Below are 21,896 nucleotides of genomic sequence, written 5' to 3'. Positions count from 1 at the left end.
TAAACTGTTATCTAAAAGGATGATAACACACTGATATACAGGGAGGAAACTGTTAATAATTTCAGATTTTTAAATAATGAGCAACATGATTTCCCTGGATGCACAACACACTTGTTCCTAATTATACTTTCCTGTAGTTTCCTGTAGTTGCTTTAATTTCCTCAAAAAACAATACCATACCTTATAACTGACTGGAAGTCACTATGGTATCCAATTTTCCTTGTGTCCATGTCAGTAGTACTAGATAATATTAGCATTGCAAATGCAAAGCTACATAATTTGTTTACTAAATGCTCAACATGTTTATTACAATTAAAATTCTTACCTGGGTTTAATCCTAAAAATTTCGCAGAATTCACTTCTTCTAGATTTTGATTCATATGATTTATTTTAATTTCTTGGGATTTTGGCTGATTTGTTCTGAACTGGATTGGCTGGGTTTCTGAGATGTTCAGAGTTACTCCATTGAGCTGAAACCATGTTTTCAAATGATCTATTGTATTGATGGTGCATACAGGGATATTTTCAGACTCTTGGTTCTCAATTAATACAAATAAAACTGATGGATCATTTTTATTGATTAGTAGGTCATTAATGTTAAACAGAAGCAAAATAGGTCCTATGATAGAACCTTGAGGTCTTCCATTTGGGAGAGTAATTTGCTGCAGTTGCAAAGACAATCACTCTTTGTTTTCTATTGCACAGGTATGAAGTATGCCAGTGTAGAATACGGTCTCTAACTCTATATCTGTCAAGTTTATAGATAAGAAGTGCACATTTACTGAGTCAGAGGCTTTTGTGAGATCACTAATGATGCCTGTAACCTTATTCCTATTGTCCAATGATGTGCTAATCTTGCTAACAAACTTTTCTAATTGCATCTATAATGCTTTATCCATGTTGGAAGCAAAACAGATTTTTCAAAATAATCTCATATTTGTCAGTAATATTTTGAATCTGGATGGCAGAGGCTTTTTCAAATACTTTTGACAAGATAGGAAGGAAAGTAATGGGAATATAATTTTCCATATTCTCTCTTGACTCTTTTTTTGAACAGCAGCTTTACTTCTGCATACTTAAGCACCTATGGCAAACATTTATGTTCAAAATACTGGTTTATTATTGTAGATAAGTTGGTGTCCTATTATTTTATGAACACATTTGAGATATTTTTTGGGCATCACATGCCAACCTGGTGAATTTATGTTTTTCAGTGTTAATATAACATTTTCTGCTTCTAATGTTGAAATATTTTAAATTTTGTGAAGCATTCAGACATTTGATCTAGTGTAAAGGAAAATATTTTGTTCTTATAATCTGCAACACTAAAGCAAAGTACAGAGTTAAAGGTAGAAAGACCTTAAATGAAACACACCTAGCCCTCAACACCTACCATAATAGAACCTTATTTAAAATGCCACACTAAACCAAAAGTACTTTTGTTCATATTTTAAAGCTGTTAATGGCACCCCAGTGTGTAAACATTCATTACTGAAATAGGCACCAAAATTGAGGGTAGCAAATCAAAAAGAAAAATGCATAACTCTACTTTCAAATGTTCCATTATAAAGGAAGACCCAGAGCTAATCCACTTTAATTCTCACATATCTGCAAAAATAAATGATATCCTGTAGACAGTGCCAGTTGCGATAAGAAATAGATGAAATTGCTAAGATTGGATAGGGTCTCAGGGAATGATGGAATCTCTGACAGGTATTATACAAAATCTTCAGCTGATTGGCTTCTCTCTTAACCATTAACCATAATAAACCATAGATCCCTAAAACTGTGCTGATGTCTGGAAGAAAGCCCATGTCACACCCATCTACAAGGAGGGCAGTAGGAGTGATTCTCAGAACTGTCATCCAATATTTTCATCATCCATCTGTTGCAGAAACTTAGAGCAAATTTTGAAGTCAAACAAATTAAAGATCTGGCAGGAAATATTTATGGTAAAATAGGATCATTTTTCAGTTATCTACAACACTATTTGGGAATTAGTTGTTTCTGACTTTTTACAGATGATTTATTTATCTATAATGATGTAATATTTTTAAAAAATTTGCACAAATATTCAATCAGATCTTGGTAATGTTTGAATGTGGTGCACAGATTGACAGCTGCTTTGAAATATTAAGGAGTGTAAAATTTTGCACTTCACAAAAAACGAAGCTGCAGAGTTGTAATCAACTCATTCATACAGATACCTGAGTGTATCAATTTGTAGGGATAGTGATGAATACACAGAACTTTTTCATAGAGATTTTCATCATTAGTTAAATGGTAGATAATAGTATAATCACATGAATGAATATAGTATTCCAGTGAATGTGAATGAGTATAGTATTCTAGACAGTCATTGTGACTGTGTATAGCTCAGATAAATGTGAGAGTTAATTGTACTGTTTCATAGTATATTTACAAACATTGCAACAGCTAAACAGAATGGGCTGAAAATATCCACACTCAGAGGATGTGTAAAACAGTTACTAGCAATCAGTGATTAAGATTTCAGAGAGCTAATACACAACGGTCCAGCAATAGCCTCTCATGTGTGAGTAGAAATAATTTACACCAAGTTTAGTCAGAGTGGAAAGTCACAAACTGAAGCAGATGTGTGATCAAAGTTGTCAGAAGATTTCCATGATGTCTGTATCTACATACATATTCCAGAAGCCCATGTATGGTGTGTGGAGGAACATGTATCATACCAACATTATGGATTTCCTTTACTATTCCATTAACACATTGAGTGAGGGGAAAAATGACTGTTTGTGTTCTCTGTACATGCCCTAATATCTTGTATCTGAGTCTTGTGGTACCTACCTGAGATATGCAGGGGTGGCAGCATAACAATTGCACAGTCTCCTTCAAATATAGGGTCTCCAAATTTAGCCAACAGTGTTTTATGAGAATTGCATCTTTTTTCAGAGATTCCAATTTTAGGTCCCCAAGCTTTCCTGTTACACTTTTGTATACAACCTGTTACAATCCTAGTATTGCAGCTCTGAGTTTGTTCAGTGTCTGTTGTTGTTTCTATTTGATACAGATGCCACACCATGGAACAATGCTACAAAATTGGTTGCAATAGCAATTTGTATAAGAATTCTTTCATAGTTGCATTGTATTGTCCTGGAATCCTTCCAACAGATCTAAGTCTTCCACTTGCCATTCCTGATACTAATTTAAATGTTAATCCCATGGGGCAACATCAGCATGTGAGTTCCAATATGCCAAAATTACTGCTCTCAGGGAAATAAGTTTGTGATACTGTAACAATTAATCTATCACTTGGCATGCACCTCTGTGATGTCTGTGTGTTGAACCAGTTGATAGAAGAGATATAGGAATGTGTAGCAGACTATGCAGTGTGATCACAGCATTAGATGTTGGCCATTTAGTCTGCATGGTTATAATGGGCAGACTAGCATTGTCCCCAATGTCAGCTGAATACTAGCGAGCAGTGTTCCACAGTGATGGTCACATGTGTTCTAGACACTAGGTGGTGGTCATATGTGTTCTAGATATTGGGAGGCCTACAGTGACCGCAATTTGGGAGCCTGTGCTGATGAAGAACATAGTGGACAAACTGCTACTCCACCCTCACCCTTTTTTCGGGCAGCTTTACATGCCATATTTAGCAGAGCAATGTCTGACCAATGTGATGAGAAATGTGCAAGCCCTATGCAGAGAGTAATGAGTACCACTGCTTCTCCAGTTTGTATGTTTGTGTGATATTGCCACCACTGAACATGTCTTGGATATGACTGGCTGACAACTGGTTCATGATGACCCTCCACCAACTGCTACATGTACCTTGTGGATTTTTCCAAAAACCTTGTGGAGAAAGATCTCCAGGAGTGTAGTAAAATCCTTTGTGATGCATGCCATAACACTTAGAAGCTGTCATTCCAGCACATGTGACTTCACATGACATGATTCTCAAAGCCAGTTTCTAATATTTGTAAATTCATATGTATCTAAACTGCCCCATGAATCACAGACATTGCCAAGGTGGAGCGGCTTGTGTTTCTTAACAATACAGATAGCCATACCACAATTGCAACCAAAATGGAGGGGGACTGTAGAGGGGGCAGGAAAACATGGTCCCTGAAGAGGGCCAGCAGTCTTTTCAGTAATTCCAGGGGTAATAATCTGAATGATCGACTGCTCTGGCTTTGTAACCTTGACCAACATGGTCTTGTTCTGCTGTTACTGTGACTGGCTGAAAGCAAGATGAAACTACAGCTATTACTTTTCCTGAGGACATACAGCTCTACTGTATGGTTAAATGATGGTGAAATCCCCTTGGATAAGATATTCTGGAGGTAAAAGAGTCCGACATTTGGATCTCTCGGCAGGGACTACTCAGGAGGATGTCATCATCAGAATAAACAAAACTGGGTTTCTGTGGATCAGAGTGTGGAATGTTAGATTCCTTAGTCGAATAGGTAGATTGGAAAATTTAAAAAAGGAAATGGATAGGTTGAAGTTAAGTATAGTGGGCGTTAGGGAAGTGAGTGGGTAGGATTAATAGTACTTCTGGTCAGGTCAGTACAGGGTTATAAATATGAAACCAAACAGGGGTAATGCAGGACTATATCTAATAATTAATTAATTAAAAAAAAGAAAGGTCAGTCAGTTACTGTGATCAGCACAGTGAACTCATTATCATAGCAAAGACAGACACAAAGCCAACACCCACTGCAGAAGTACAAGTTTATATGCCAACTATCTCTGCAGATGATGCAGAGATTGAAATAATATAAAATGAGATAAAAGAAATTATTCAGATAGTTAATGGAGGGGAAAATTGAATTGTGACAGGTGACTGGAATTTTGTAGTTGGAGGAGGATGGAAAGGAAAAATTGTAAACAAATATGGAATGAGGGAAAAGAATGAAAGAGGAATCCATCTGGTAGAATGTTACACACAGCAAAATCATTGCTGACCCTTGGTTTAAGAATCATGAAAGGAAATTGAATATGTGGAAGAGACTTGGGGACACTGAAAGGTATTATGTTGATTACGTAATGGTAAGACAGAGATTTTGGAACCATTTCTTAACCTGTAAGAGGTTTCCAGGGGCATATGTGGACTCTGGCTGTAATTTATTGGCTATGAACTGTAGAATTTGTAAAAAGTTAGAAAATTAAAGAGATGGGACCGGGATAAGTTGAAGGAACCAGAGAGTAGAGAGTATTTCAAAGGGAACATCAGGCAATGATTAACTTGAACAGGGGAAAAGAATATTGTAGAAGATGAATGGGTACCTTTAAGAGATGAGATAGTGAAGGATCAAGTTGTTAAAGTGAAAAGGTCTAATAAAAACCCTTGGGTATCACAGGAGCTATTTGATTTAATTCATGAAAGGAGAAATTATAAAAATGGAGCAACTGAAGGAAGCAAAACGGAATACAAATGTCTAAAAAATAAGAGTGAGAGAAAGTGCAAAGCAAGACTAATGATTACATGGTGTGCTAACAACATGAAGAATGAAATGGAGTCCTGTTATTCCATATGGGAAATGGCAGACATTGTATTCTGTTATGGTTTATCCAAGCATGTTAATCAACAAGCGCATGTCTTGCCCTGTAAAAGAATTTTCAGCAGATGGTTTCAGTGACCTGCTGACACGGGATCATTTGCAACCAGATCTGTGGGTCACTGCAGACCTGATACAGTTTGTATGTTATATATGGATGACCGAGAGGTGCACGAGTGCTTGGACAGACCACTGAAAGACCTAAGTGAAAACAAGGCCACTGGAGTAGACGACATCCTCTCAGAACTGCTGTAATCCTTGGGAGAGCCAGCCATTATGAAACTATTTCATCTGATATGCAAAATATATGAGACAGAAGAAAATGCCTCAGACTTGAGGAAGAATGTAATAATTCCAGTACCAAAGAAAGTAGGTGCTGAGACGTGTGGATATTACTGAACTATCAGTTTTATAAGTCATGGTTCCAAAACATTGACACAAATTATTTATAAAATAATGTAAAAAGTTGTAGAAGCCAACCTTGAGGAGACCAGCTTGGGCTCCTGAGAAGTACTGCAACATGGGAGGCAATACTGATCCTATGACTTACCTTAGCAGGTAGGTTAAAGAAGGGCAAACCCAAGTTTATAGCTTCTCTCGAGAAAGAGAAAACTTTTGACAATGTTGACTGGAAATTTTGAATTTAGTAGGTGTGAAATACAGGAAGCAAATGGTTATTTACAACTGGTATGGAAACCAGACAGCATTTAGATAAGGGCATGAAAAGGGAACAGTAGTAGAGAAAGTAGTGAAACTGAATTGTAGCCCGAAGTCATTCAATCTGCACATTGAAACACTAGTAAAGGAAGACAAAGAAAAGTTTAGAAAAGGAATCAAAATTCATGAGAAGAAATAAAAATTTAAATGGCTTGGAAGTGCAGTCAAGCAGAATGGACAGTATCGTGAAATGAGGATATCAGATAAACATAAACAAAGCAAAACAAGTGTAACAGAAAATAGTCAAATTAAATCAGGAAGTGCTGAGGGAATTAATCAGGAAATGAGACACTAAAAGTAGTGGGTGAGTTTTGCTACTTAAGCAATAAAATAAGTGACACTGGTGAACTCACAAGAAAAACATTCCTGAAGAAGAGAGATTTGTTATGATTGAATGCAAATTTAAGTGGTTGGAGGTCTTTTCTGAGGGGATTTGTCCAAAGTGTAGTCTTGTATCAAAGCATAATGTTGATGATAAGCAGGTCAGTAAAGGAAAGAAAAAGAGCTTTTGAAATGTGGTGCTACAGAAGGATGCAGAAGATTAGATGGGTAGATCACATTACTAATGAGGTGGTACTGAACAGAATTCAGGAGAAAAGAAATTTGTGTCATAAAGTGACAAGAAGAAGAAATCTGTTGCTAGGACACAGTGTGAGCTATCAAAGAACAGTGAATCTAACACTGGAGGGAAGTGTGGAGGGTGACAGTTGTAGAGGAAGACCAAGAGAAGAGTACAATAAGCAAGTTTAAATTGATGTGGGTTGCAGTAGTTTGTCAGGAATGAAGATGTTTGCACAGGATAGGGTAGCATGGAGAGTTGCATCAAACCAGACTTTGGATTGAAGACCACAACAACACATGCACCTGAAATGTAATATAAGTTCATGTATCACTTTTTCCTTCAAACGTTTGTGCATTATGCTTGAAAATTGTTTATTTCATATTAAATCTTGCAATAACTCAAATTTTAATATTTGTAGTTGCACATTTATTTCACTTCATTTTGTGAAATTCTGTCATATCTTCATTACAGGTGGAATGTAGCAACGGTCAAATAGGGTATGGACGAAGGAAACGAGAAGTGCCTACTATGGCACCTGATCCAAACAAAGTATTTGAAATAACAATGACAACATTCATTAAAGTTGATTATGAAGAAGAGGACGTTGCTGACAAAGGTAATACTGAGGCTTCTCCAAATGTACAATATTGAAATTGTACATCTGTTCTCATGCTCTAAAATATAATACTAATCTAAGGTATAAAGGTTTCACTAAGAGCTAAAGAAGATTACATGCACTGTAATGAGCCAGTTATTCATATAAGGCTGAATATTGTATAAGACCAAGCCTAAAAAGCAGCTTCATCACAGGTTACAACAATTGTCCCTGTCGTACAGACAAGACTTTCAGCATTAATATTTTACACATTAACTGACAGTTAATAGTCACTGCATATCAATCTATTGTATGATCACATGAAAGAACTGTGATTTGTTATACACATAATCTAGTTCAGTCCTGATTATACATAAATAAAATAAATATGTGACTATATTTATGAAACCAGAATTTTTCCCTCATAAGTCATGATTTCCTTACATGACCTAAAAGCAGCTCTTTATAAAAAAATATTTATTTATTTATATAAATAATTATTTGAAAATATGACAACAATTATTCAACTTTTATACAGCTCCAGTAATGTAATTTCATTTACAACATTAAATTCAACTATCAGCATGCTTCAGAACTGTTTCACACTGGTTTCAAAACTTGATAGAGAACACTTAGAATGAAGATATAGTTTTAAAATACTTTATGGCTATATCTGTTCATTGCTATTGATGTAGCATACAAAAAGAGAAGCATTTGGACTTTAGTCTATGTATGTTAGTCCACTCTGTAGATTTTACAATGATAAAGACAAAAAAATTTCATTGTGATTTCATGATTAGCATGTACTATCTTAAGATTTATTCTTAGACTTCTGTTATATACAAATCTCAAGTAAAGGTGTAAATTTTCATTGTATGGTATAAAAGCCTCTGTAAGGACATGTATGTTTTGATAATTCATGAGTTTTACACTAAATCATTTATGGAATATATTCAAAATCCCCTCCCATGTATTTCACTGCAGAGACATACTATGAAAAATCCTGGGTGCTAGTTGGAATTCCTGCACTGTGAATGATGTTTAAGCAACCCATTTATAATGAGGATTCATGAACGACTAACAAATACAATGTTTTGAGTGCAGCTCAAAGAAAGAAGTTCACCAGATCTGGTGACTTTGAAGGCCATAAAGTAGTATTTCTCTGGTCTGCCAAGCATTCCATCTCTGCTGTACATACACAATGATGTAGTATGAAGTCATAGTAGGTGCTTATACCCACATTTAAAAAATTTTTGCATCACCACAGTTCCCAGAACTCCTGAAGATGGGCTTTGACTGTGGATATTACATCACAGACACAGTTCCTTTGACTGTTCAGAGACATCACTAAACCCATCCAAAGATGTAAACAGCTATGCATGAGCAGCGCCTATAAGACAGAGGGGGGTCTGATAGCCAATCAGTTCCAGTCATTCCACCAGGAAGGAGGTACACAGCTCTTGTTGTCTGAGTTCAACCATGCCTAGACAGTCAATACCGCGGTTTGATTATGTCCACATTGTTACTTTGTGCCAGGAAGGGCTCTCAGCAAAGGAAGTGTCCAGGCATTTTGGAGTGAGCCAAAGCCATGTTGTTTGGACATGGAAGAGATACAAAGAGCATGCCTCGCTCAGGCTGCTAGTTATGGATTATGGCTCAGAGTAATCCTGACAGCAACACCACCATGTTGAATAATGCTTTTTGTGCAGCCACAGGACATTGTGTTATGACTCAAACTGTGCACAGTAGACTACATGATGTACATCTCCACTCCCAACATCCATGACAAGGTCCAAAAAAAAGGTTCAAATGGCTCTGAGCACTATGGGACTTAACATCTGAGGTCATCAGTCCCCTAGAACTTAGAACTACTTAAACCTAACTATCCTAAAGACATCACACACATCCATGCCCAAGGCAGGATTCGAACCTGTGACCAAAGCGGTCGCGCGGTTCCAGACTGAAGTGCCTAGAACCATTCGGGCACACCGGCCGGCTGACAAGGTCCACCTTTGCAATCATGACACCATGCAGCGCAGTACAAATGAGCACAACAACTTGCTGAATGGACCGCTCAGTATTGGTATCATGTTATCTTCACCCATGAGTGTCACATATGCCCTCAGCCACACAATCATTGGAGACATGTTTGGAGGCAACCCAGTCAGGCTGAACACCTTAGACACACTTTCCAGTGAGTGCAGCAAGGTGGAGGATCCCTGCTGTTTTGGGGTGGCATTATGTGGGGCCGATGTACGCCACTGGTGGTCATGGAAGGCGATGTAAGGGCTGTATGATATGTGAATGCCATCCTCTGACTGATAGTGCAACCACATCGGCAGCATATTGGCGAGGCATTCATCTTCATGGATGACAATTCGCATCCCCATCATGCACATCTTGTGAATGGATTCCTTCAGGATAATGACATTGCTCAACTAGAGTGGCCAGCATGTTTTCCAGACATGAACCCTATCCAACATGCCTGGAGTATATCAAAAAGGGCTGTTTATGGGTGACGTGACCCACCAACCACTCTGGGGAAAATCTGGACCACCACCAATGAAGGCCTTGCTGTATGGTGGTACAACATGCAGTGTGTGGTCTTCATGAGCAATAAAAAGGGTGGAAATGATGTTTATGTTGATCTCTATTCCAATATTCTGTACAGGGTCTGGAACTCTCAGAACTGAGATGATGCAAAACTTTTTTTGATTTGTGTATTATGTTTAGTATTTTCTAGATTCTCAGAGGATACATTTTTCAGAGGTCAGGCAAACAGTGTAAGATATTGTCTGAGATTTACATAGAACATAATGATTTTCTGCAATCAGATCGAGAGATGGTTGCTTAAATTACTGACTGCACATTAAGATGCTGAGTTAATCTTCAGTATTTGTAACAGGATATGTTGAAGTCTGATGAAATGGCACAGTAGGTGCATGCAAGTCACTAATTTCGGAATAAACTGAGTTAGTAAAATACTATGACTTTCGATGTTTACAGATCAGAAACTAGGCACTAACATCCAATAAAAGAAATTTAATCACAGTACTCTGCATCAGTATACTTTCAAAGACCATAACAGAGTTAATTTCCAGCCTATGTACTGAGAAAGGCATAGGAATTGAACTCACAGATCATGTGGCATAAATTTGTGATCCAAAAATAAATCAGATCAGAGAAACCAACACGCCTATGGAGAGAGTATAAACTCACTGCATAAATCATCACAGATAAAATGGCTGGAATCCTGCAATGATCTTCATTGTCACACACTGTGTGCCTAATAGTAGCCACTTGGTACGGCAGTATTATGTTGAGAACCAGTAGTATTAGTATCATTTGTTGTTAATACAGAAATGAGGAAATAGCTAATAATTGGATATGGCATTTTTGAGTGAAATGGCACAGTGGTAATGACACTGGGCTTTTATTTGGGAACAATGCAGTTCAAATTCCTGTCACGTGATCCTGGAGAGATGTTTTTCCTTATTCATTTCAAGTAAATGGCAGGATGATATATTTAAGAAGCTCTTGATCAATTTGAATCTCCTTTCTTGCCCAACAGTGTTTGTACTCAATTTATAATGGCCTCAAACAATACAGCATTTTCAGAATCACTGTCATCAGAATGCAGAAGATGTTAGCAGCTACTCAGTTATTTCTTTGTACTGTATCTTACACAGTCTCTATTGCAAAGTGAAATAAATAAAAAAATACTGTGTAAAGGAGACTGTGTTCTTTATACCATAGGAGTTCCTGTCTATTTTAAAAACACAAAATAAGGTACTGTACACAAAACTGTGAACATAACCTTAAATATTCTTATTTGCCTACACATTTAAAAATTGTCTTTCTTCAGTTAATTAGCATAAGAATTTTAGAGTTATTGGTATAATTTAAATAGGTATGGAGTCATTGGTAACTGCATGGTATTTTTGTATATAACTGCCCTCCTTCTGACTTCAATGTCAAATATTATGCTATGAGCTATTAATGAGTCAGTCTGTAGCATTTTTTCTTTATCCTTATATTGTCCTAACGCACTAATTAGTTTCGTTGAATATTTTTTTAGTTCTATCATGTTTCATTATTAAAATTTCTAATGTTTTTAACTCCATTTACATTATTGAATATAATACACTTGAAAGATTATCATCTGTATACAAAATCCTTGTCCATTTTGTATGTGCAACTCACAATGCAGCTGTTACAAGGCACTACATAAATTTGTAATCTTAGTAAACACATTGTACCTCTTGAAGTCAAGATATTCTAATTTATTTACAAACCTATTATATTTTTTGGGTACATAAATGCTTTTAATGAGCCACATGATGATGTTAGGGAGGCAGTTCTCATGTTCTGGACTCGTTTATAAAAGTAAAGGTGTTTATGCAGTGAAGAAGACAACAAGCAATACTAGAGAACAGAATACTATTACCTGAAAATTTGTCCTTTTTGTAAATCTACATACAGGTCAGATAAAGTCATTCATTGTGTCACTGTTTTGTTCAACAAATGTGTGGTGACAGAAGATGTTTTGAGAAGTATTTCTATTTATAAGTAAATGATTATAGATGTAATCCTATTTAGAAGTAAACGATTATCATTTAACTTTCCGGCAGTCGTTCTTCCCTCGAACAATATGCAAGTGGAACAGGAAAGGGAGGTAATGACAGTGGCGCATAATGTGCCCTCTGCCACACTCCACTGGGTGGCTTGCGGAGTATAAATGTAGATGTAGAACTTATGAATCATGAACAGATAGCTAAAAGAAACTCTGCATTGTTGTTCTGTGACATGTGGCCAGATATCTTTTATGTCATTATAATTTTAAAGGAAGGAAACCATGTACCTCAGCAGATGTTTTACATTTTAACCCCTTGCACATTGTCTGTTTGAGCTCCAAAATGAAGAAACAGTGTACTGTTTATTTAATCAGGTGTATAAATCCATGCAAGTCTAAAAGTGAATGTGCCAATGTAGGATATCAGTGGTTGTCAATCAAAAAGATGAATTCCTTCTGTATATCGTTTTGCTTCTTGCTTCTGAGCTCTTACACACAATCCATCACATTGTGAACATTAATGACTTCTTGTCCATTACATTGCCAGATGCTAAGTTTGCTTCTTTTGCAGATGCTACAAACATTGCAATAAACAGCAAGTCAAGTACAGATTTAGAAATAACTGCTAATCAAATTTTCACTGACCTTAATAAATGGTTTAAAGCTAATTCACTGTCATTAAACTTTGAAAAGACCTGCTGTATGCAGTTCAGAACCTATAAGATATTTCCTTCTTGCATGTGTATAACATATGAAGACGTACAGATGAAAGAGGTTGACAGTGTTAAATTTATGGTATAGCAACTCTATAATAAATTCAGGTGGGAAGGCCATACCACAGAACTGCTGCAGTGCCTAAACAAGTCTGTATTTGTAGTGAGAATGATGTCTGATGTAGGAGATATAAATATAAAAAAAACTTGCATACTTTGCTTACATTCATTATGTTATGTCATATGGGATCATTTTCTGGGGTAACTCATCAAACCGAGTAAACGTTTTTAGTGTGCAAAAGCATGTAATAAGAATAATTAGTGGTGTAAATTCAAGAACATCATGTAAAAATCTGTTCAAAGAACTTTGTATTCTAACCACTGCTTTTCAATATATTTATTTGTTAATGAAATTTAGTGCAAGTAATATATCTTTGTTTTCAACCAATAGCTCAATACATAGTATCAATAGTAGGAATAAGAACAATCAACATGAAGACCTGAAACCACTTACCTTGGTCCAAAAAGAGGTCCAATATTCAGGAACACGCTTTTTCAATAAATTGCCCGCAACCATTAAAAACGTGGTATCAGATAAGTCACAGATTACATATAGTTTGAAAGACTTTTTGACAGGCAACTCCTTCTACTCTTTTTAAAAAAAGGGACTGTTAGACCAGCTTAAGTAAAAATGTCTGCTAGATTTCAATTTTGACAGCACTCAGTCACAATGGTCAAGGTTAGGTATTTTGTGTATGATAAATTTATTAAAAGTGCACAACAGTGTTTCATTCTGACAGTGTATTAATTCATAAATATTAGCAGTTCCAGTTTGTTGTAATGTTGTGTTATACTTTCTGACATGTTCCACACCCATGAGAATCAATTTATTTTTGGGTCTATGGAATTAAAACTGAATATAATCTAATCTAATCCATTACCCCATGGGAGCAAAATATGCAGTGGTGGTACTGGGTATGGTTCACAAATTTTAATTTTCCCATTGCAGTTCTGTATTATTTAACCATCTTTTAAAACATGCTGTGTATTACAAAACAAAATATACTAATTTCTCCTGGATTATTTCCTTAGACAACTAATATTTAGTAATAGATATAGATTGATTAGTGTTTTTTTATCTCAAATAATAATCTGCTACAAGCAGTATATAAAATCTCATCAGCTGATTGGTTCTCATTTCCAATGCATTTCTTAATGTTGTCAGGACTAACCTGTCATGCTGAAAACTTGTCACATAACTCATTTAATTTGTTTTTTTTTTTTTTTTTTTTATTTTTTTACAGCTCAAGCTCCAGTCCCAGAATTTAAGGTGAAAAATGACACAAAGACACCACCCAAGAAGATGAATTCATTTTACAATGCTGAGCCGAAAACTCTTCTACAGCTTGAAAGTGAAGACATTAGGGATGATGTAAAATACATTTTAATCAATGAAAAGAGCGGCACTAGTATTTTCACCTGTTCACTGATTTTTGTCTCAGTAATTGTGCTTCTCCTCTAATGTGCTCTTGTTTCTCAAGTATGTTAGACAGAGACATCATCACCGAAAAAGTTTTTTTCACAGTTTTTAAATCACAGTACACTGTATGTCCAGCAATATCACCTTCAAGATGAAGGCCCAAGGAAACACAGACAGACCATCAGTTAGTCAATCAGTCAGTCACCAGTTCATAATTAGCAGAAGAACTGTCAGGAAAATGTAATTCATTGACAATTAATGTGCACTGAAAGTGACTGACTTGTAAGCCTAATGAAAACTGCATAAATTTTCCAATAACACGGATGAAAAAAGCCATATCAGCTTTCAAATATTCCCAGGTTTTGTTAACTACTGAAGATCCAAATTAAAAAAAAAACATTCACTATGCAAATACTTGAGTGAGAATAGTTTTTTACATACTGAGACAAAATCAAAAAAATGTTTAATTATTACACAAGAATACACTTTCTGCCTAAGTTTCACAACTGTTTATTTTACACAACTGAAGTTTCAAGTTTGAAGTCCTTTTTAAAATGTGTCTTCATGTGTAATAATTACGATGTTTCACCAAGACAAACAATAAACTCAGTTTTTTAATTATGTGAAATATATTGGGCTTTGCTCTGTGATGATGAAAAAGTAATGTGCCATTTATCTGTACTGTGATATTTTTCATATTGCAAAGTTATCTCAAAAACAATATTATTGAAATAGAGCAGATGGACAGTGCACACTTGGTATCACCCCTCGTTATAAGACATCTTGAAGGCCACTCAGAAAAAATGTTCAAATGTGTGTGAATTCCTATGGGACCAAGGCCACTCACGCTGAACATCTGAGACACGGAACTCACTAAATGAAGACAATATGTTGTTATTTATTTTGATGAAGGAAAAGATAATCTATGTGATGGATGGAAGTTATCATAAGGCTGTGACAATACAAACATGGCTGAAATTTAGACTCTGCAAGATTTTTCTTCTTACTATCTTAAACGTGTTGTGATGTTTTCAGTGTGAGTCTATTCTTATGTGATGTGTTTGTAATCCTGATAAATCACATTGTCTTTCTTTGCATGTTGCTTTTATAGTTCCTTTTATGAAGACTTACTTGCTTCAGTTTTGTGGAGTAATGTTTATACTTCAGTAACATTCATACATTTTACCATCTCTAGGACGTTTTTCCCCCTTCTTCTAAGAACTCAGTTATTGAACAAAATTTTTAAAAAAATTTAGTAATTACATATTAAATTTCTACCTTCTGGTAGGTACAGTATATTAAGAAAGGATTGGAAATGCCAGGCTTACCACTACTAATTTCAAGTCATTCAATAATCATGACAATAAATTAAGTACTCTATGCTACATCAGAAATAAATCACTGGTTCATAACAAGGGACCAAAACTGATAAAACATGTTATGCCAATTACACAAACTATTAATTACATATGTATATTTTTAATGTTACTTTACCATACAGTGCACTTTTTCATACATAAATAAAAACTTGTAAAAACTTAACCAATGAAAATCAAGGTTGAAGCTTCCCAACAAATGTTAACTACATGGAAGACAGTCTCAAAACACAGGCCCTTCAAGTCCTTATGTTGCCCACAGTTTTAATTTCTCAGGAAGATTCATATGTTACTCAACAGAGTTCATTTGCTTATAGAGTGGAAGATTTATGCATATGCTATAAGTCTCTGATACAGCTGGCTTAAGTTGTTTATTTTCGAATATAACCCTCATCATTCATCTGAGAATGTTCTTCTATACAGACTTTTTACTGAGTGCAATCACAGATTACAATGGCCTTTAAGTTAATGATGCACTAAATATCATCAGTTCTATTTATATGAGACAAGGAATGCAATGAAATAAACATGCAGTTCATCTGGAACTGTATTTTTCTGGTAGTCTCAATTAAATCCTTAATAATACTTGAATATTTCTGAAGCCCAATTTCCCTTTTTAGCCTGTTTTTCAGAATAGTTTCTGAAATGATATGTTGATCATGGTGCTTTTTGATTTTACTTTAGATTTGGCCTTGACATGTAGGGCCTACATGTCAGCAGCTATTTGGAATCAACTAACTCTTGAAGTTACAATGTGTGAGCTAGGTACCTTTGCTAGCATGTTGAGAGTGCTAGTAACAAACACCACCCTGTAACAGCACAGTATTAACCTTGTGAAATGAGCTGGATAATCTCATATGGCCTTGAGTGGGCTAAAGCTTAGATTTATAGCACGCAATACCAGAAATAATTCACTAAAACCAAATTTGACTCAAATATACAGCTGTAAAAAGGGAAAAAACTTTAAAAACCTGAAACAGTCCTACAGCGATAAGAAAATGTTTACTTTAATCATTTTTACACTTAGTTGCTATTTACCCTGTAACATTGATATTATGAGAAATGTCAATTAACAGTTTACATAATAATGCAATGACAGTTCCACAAGTTTTGAATTCTGACACACTGCCTAATAGTAAGGCAGTTTCTTCATTCAGCTCCTCTCATTGTAATGCCTTTAGTTACAAAATATTTACTTTCAAACTGCATACTAGAATGCAGTACCAAAGCTGTCAGAGAACCATCTGTACAGATTACATTATGCATTGCATTAAAATATCTATTTGTATCTGTTACCATTGTGAATTATCAACCTCATAGCTTTGGCATCCAGAGTAGTTCCAAGGAAATCATATTTTCTTGTTAGTGGCTATACCTGTCCTAATAACTAAATCCACTGCAGTGGCTACTTTTGACTATTATTTGTACATTTAGCAACTCTGTCAAATTGGTGTGCTTGCAAGCATGTTATTCTAGGAATTTTAATCTCATAGTAAAGTACTGCCACAAAACATGTTTTATTGCAGAGCTCTTCTTGGACATATTCATTTGAATTTGAACCCTTTCAAATTCCTATTTGGTTTTTCTGACTACAGATGAAGTTACATTACCCTCAGTTTCTGGTATATTAATCTGGCATTCACAGTGATCTCTATGTGATGAAGTGAAAGGAAATTATGGATGCCAAACTTTTACAGTGATTCTATTAGTAAAACTATGCCGTTGGGTCTTTTTTTTTATGTAACTTCACATTTCGTATTCATTTTCATTTTCTTATGCTTCATAGTTTTGTGAAGAATTATACTCAAATACCCTTCAAAATGGTATTTCATGTCACCTGAGACTAGTTCCAGTTATGATGCAGTGTCACACAATCCTCTTCAGAAAGCTAGTTGTTTGCTTTTCCAAAATGTATTGTATGCTGTAAAAGAGTGCTTCACATTACTGTAAATTACTTATATGTTCACCTTAAGTTAGACTTTAACTAAACTTGATGGAATTTGACAATATTTTACTTTCAACTGTGCTGTAAGCTATCACTATCTTTAAACAAAATATGTATGTCTGATTCACAGCATTTTGTTAAGTTTATAAATTGTCTTATAATGGTTGACTGATGATGATAAATTAATTTCATTTGCTGGGATGAGCTTAAGGTATTATATCAGAATATGGAAATACTGAAACTATTATGGTAAAATGCTCAATCTTGAATGAGTAATTGTAGTTGCAAAAGTGTATGTGAGTATGTATTGGTAGGAATTCTGTAATGACAGATCTTTCATGATATGAAGATAATGTTAACTTAGACATTGCTTGGGAATATGAAAATGTACATGCTCATTTGTGAGCTTATTATAAGATATGAAATGCAAGGCTGTCTATTTGTGTCATGAAAACTGCTTCTGAATTATTTATAGAGTAAGATATTCTCATACATGTAAATGTGAAAATACTTTTCCTACTACTTATGGTAATTTGAGAGTTAATAATGTCATTGTTAATTTCTCCATTATGTAACTTCCAATTTCACTGACTCATTAATATCACATCTCATATTTTATTATTTCACAATGCAGACAATGTACATGTTGTTTTAAATGGAAGAAATTGGATTTTGCATTTGGAGGATTGCTCTAACACAAGAATCATGGCATAAACATAGTCTTCAGACATATTAATGTTATGCTTTATTGTGTCAGACCACTTAATGATTTACACAAATAAAAAGAATCGCTTAAAATAAAGCCAATTGCTTATTATTTTTGTGTTCTGAAAATTTATTATGTAAATCTACTGACGCATAACCTGAAAATCCTTTTAGCTTTATGGAATGGATATGTATAGATATTCATCAAAGTTCTCCTTTGAAAGAAGAACAAAGTTAATAGCCACAAAATATGTTTTACTCACAGAATATTGCACAGGTTTAGTTATGGTACCAGTGCTGTTTGAGCATTGATTGGTAACAGAGGTTTCAGTTCTCATTTCAATGAACAAAGTTGCAGCCATGAAACTTAGTGATGGTGTTAGTTATTATCTACATACTCACGCTGCCTATGTGACACTTTTCCAAATGATGGATGGCTAGGCAGAGACATTGGTTACAGAATTCTTTATTTTGATTGTGCAGGGAACACTCCACTTCTAAAGTCACCTTGTTATCATTCTGGAAATTCTGCCACACACTGATTTCTTCACCCAAGGAAAGAGGGAGAAGTCACTGAGTGCCATGTCAATAGAATACGTGGGATGACACAAAATGTTAGAACCCAAGGAAGCAAAATGTGTGACAGTGTCCCATGCAAAATGAGCTGTGCAAACTATGGGGCAAAAACATCCTCTTGTACAACTTCCTGCCATGCTTCATCTTGGCAGATTCATATATCTTCATCAGGAGATTTTAGCAGTATTATTTTTATTTCTATTATTATTTATTTGTCTGCACTCTTTTTAAGGCCTGTTTTGTGGTTTATAATACAGTTGGTTGGTTTGGGGGAGAGGACCAAACAGCAAGGTCATCAATCCCTCAGATTAGGTAAGGGTGGGGAAGGAAGTCAGCCATGCCCTTTCAAAGGAACCATCCCGGCATTTGCGTGAAGCATTTTATGGAAATCGCAGATAACCTATATCGGGATGGCCGCATGAGGACTTCAACCATCGTCCTTCCGAATTCTACTCCAGTATGCTAACCACTGCACCACATTGCTCGGTATAATAGAGTAAAGAAGCTGCAATTATGTTTTGATGATGACACTTATATTGGTAAGTCCTTGTTAACTGACATAGTACTTTCTAGCAAGAAAGAGATTTTTGTATATTTATACTGTATTGTATTAAACGTTGGTTCCATGGGTACAGTGATAAAGTATATAAAGTAATTTTGGCCAAGGAATTTAAGTGGCCATGTTGATGACAATTTGCTCATATACACGGAAGTGTATTGTGCAAGGATGGGCAGTAAGGATGAATAAAAAAATAAGGTGGGGCATCCAATTCAACAAGGGCTAGTAATATTTATTTGAAAGGAGATGCATTTTGGCGATGACGCTTTTAGTGGAATGTTGGATATTCAGCCTTACAAATTACACAATATTAAATTATTTTACATTACAAAAGGCAATTCAGACACTATTACAATGTGGAAAGAAAGTTACTGTCTTTATAGATGGGCTAAGCATACATCAGAGACTGATTACAAAGATTCTTTTCTCGTATTTAGTTGGAATCACATTCAGTTTTTTGAGAAATACTTTGAGTAATTCCAATTACAGAAACAAAGTAATAGATATGAGTATTTGTGGATGCATGGCATGAAGACTGATCCTTTGGGTGATTTGGCGATGTCCATTGCATGTCTGCTAGTGGTGGCAAAAGTGTTGGTAAGTAGACAGGTGTTTTTTCTCAGAGTGGTCAGCCATTTGGATAACCACATGGAATTGTGCATTTCCTTGCTTGCAGACCAAAGTGTGAACGGTACCAAGTCCACGAATGTTTGTTGACATTCCTGCATGTCTCAGCAGTCGTCATCCCCCACCCACTGTGAGTCAATGCTGCAGGTTCTGTTCTTTTGACTAGCAGCTAGTGAGCACCTAAATCTTTCTGAAGTGCACCAATCCAATCTGCTAAAGGAAGCTGTGGACCCCTTGTATTGTTGGATGTCTATCATGATGGCATTACATGTTTAAGACATCACACTAACATTCACTTCTAAAAATGCTGTGCATTCGATCTGTCATGTCCAGCTGTGAAGACATATTGACACTGTTATTTGATGTCACAGTATTTTTAACAGCAAATGGTAGTTGGTAAACATCACTTGGCACTGGATTGCATCGTAAGTCACATCTTCTGTAACTTATGTTTGAAGCTGGTGCCAAAACTCAGTGGGCATTTCATCAAAAATAGCCTCATCCTCTGAGTTTTATGTAAGACCTATTGCATGCTTTTGTACTTCAATTTACATACATGCCAAAGCACACTCTCCATGAGGTGTCAGTATTTGCACACATTGGGAGTGTCTTGAATGACCGATATTTGACAATAGTAGAGTCTGAGCATCCAACTTACCAATGATGAGTATAAAACTGTATATCATGGTCATGGACACTGTAAGCAGCATACAAAATTTGCAGAAATTTGCATCACAGATTGTGGCATATACAACAGTATTACAACCTTGCTATTTAGCACAGAACATGCAGACCAGCTAAGTGGTGGAACATTTGTACAATCCCCAGAACTCAGTAATATCAAAGAGTTTCCATCAGTCGAGGTTGTCTGAGGCAGAAGAATTGTTCAAATCACTCACTGACTGTTCCACCGAAACCTCATCAGTTGCAACCATACAGTATGTTTACACTTGATATGATACCTCTTTCTATGGGAACACTACTCACAACACTAAAGTATGTAACTGATACGGGTGAAATATGGTAATCTATTTTGCACAATTACAAAAGCATAAAAAATTCTAGAGCATTACAATACATCTGTAACATGGAAGGGAGCAAAGAGACTAAATGAAGAGCAACAGAAGGTATCACACAGTTCAGTTTTCTGTTCAAAAGATGAGAAATCTAAGGATTAAAGTCTTGTCAGTAGTGTTATATGAGCTCACACTGAGGAAGGATAGAGAAGGAAGTTGATTAAGTCTTTTTCTAGAAAATATCATATGTAACTTATCTATCTCTGTGGTTGTCTCATATCAGACAAGCACAGGATGTTTACCTTTTCAGAGCTCTCCAAAGTTTCCAGACAAGAAGCTCTTCTACCTTATTAGATACACCAGCACTTTTAAAAGCATCAAACAGTATTTAGAAATTGATCCACATAATCTTTTTAACATATTAATTGTGTTTTGTTTTCTTTGTAAGCACCAAATAACTTAAATAATAACTATACTGTTCTCCTTCAATAGAACTGACTTCTCAGAGATAAAAAAAAGCTTTTTTAAATGAAAATTGTTTCATCAATTTATGTTATTATTTGTGCACATGTAGTCTTTTTCTTTGTCCAGGTATTTAAAACCAAATTCATGTTTCACTTTCTTTTATTTGGCCTCTTTTGTGGAAAATCACTCATAAGGAAAGTATACAAGTGCTCATAGAACCTTTGCAAAGTACACAAAAATAAATGAAACAATGAAGCAGAGATTAAGAAGTTGCAAAAGTACAAAATCCTTTACTATAACTTAAGTGAGCCCTGTGGCAATAGATTAAACTCTGATGCTAGTTTTGATGTTTTGATGTTGCTTTCCATTCCACTCTGTTCCCTGACATCCAGTGTGAATCAACCTATACTCATATCCTTGATTGTTATTTGTCTCCCTTAA

General features: G+C 35.5%; 1 protein-coding gene across 1 annotated transcript in view; it reads left to right on the top strand.

Moving 5' to 3' along the window:
• Positions 1-18,324, top strand: part of LOC124721196 — a 136,882-nt gene extending 118,558 nt beyond the window's left edge. Inside the window, exons 7-8 of the mRNA XM_047246040.1 lie at positions 7,297-7,441; positions 14,011-18,324. Of these exons, the coding sequence (XP_047101996.1) occupies positions 7,297-7,441; positions 14,011-14,228 (363 nt within the window). The 3' untranslated portion in view covers positions 14,229-18,324. The remainder of the gene's footprint in view (positions 1-7,296; positions 7,442-14,010) is intronic.
• Positions 18,325-21,896: the final 3,572 nt, after the last annotated feature.

Source organism: Schistocerca piceifrons, chromosome X (genome assembly GCF_021461385.2).
Source record: "Schistocerca piceifrons isolate TAMUIC-IGC-003096 chromosome X, iqSchPice1.1, whole genome shotgun sequence".
Lineage (NCBI taxonomy): Eukaryota > Metazoa > Arthropoda > Insecta > Orthoptera > Acrididae > Schistocerca > Schistocerca piceifrons.
Note: the sequence above shows the minus strand (reverse complement) of the source record. Positions and strands in the feature narration are given on the sequence as shown.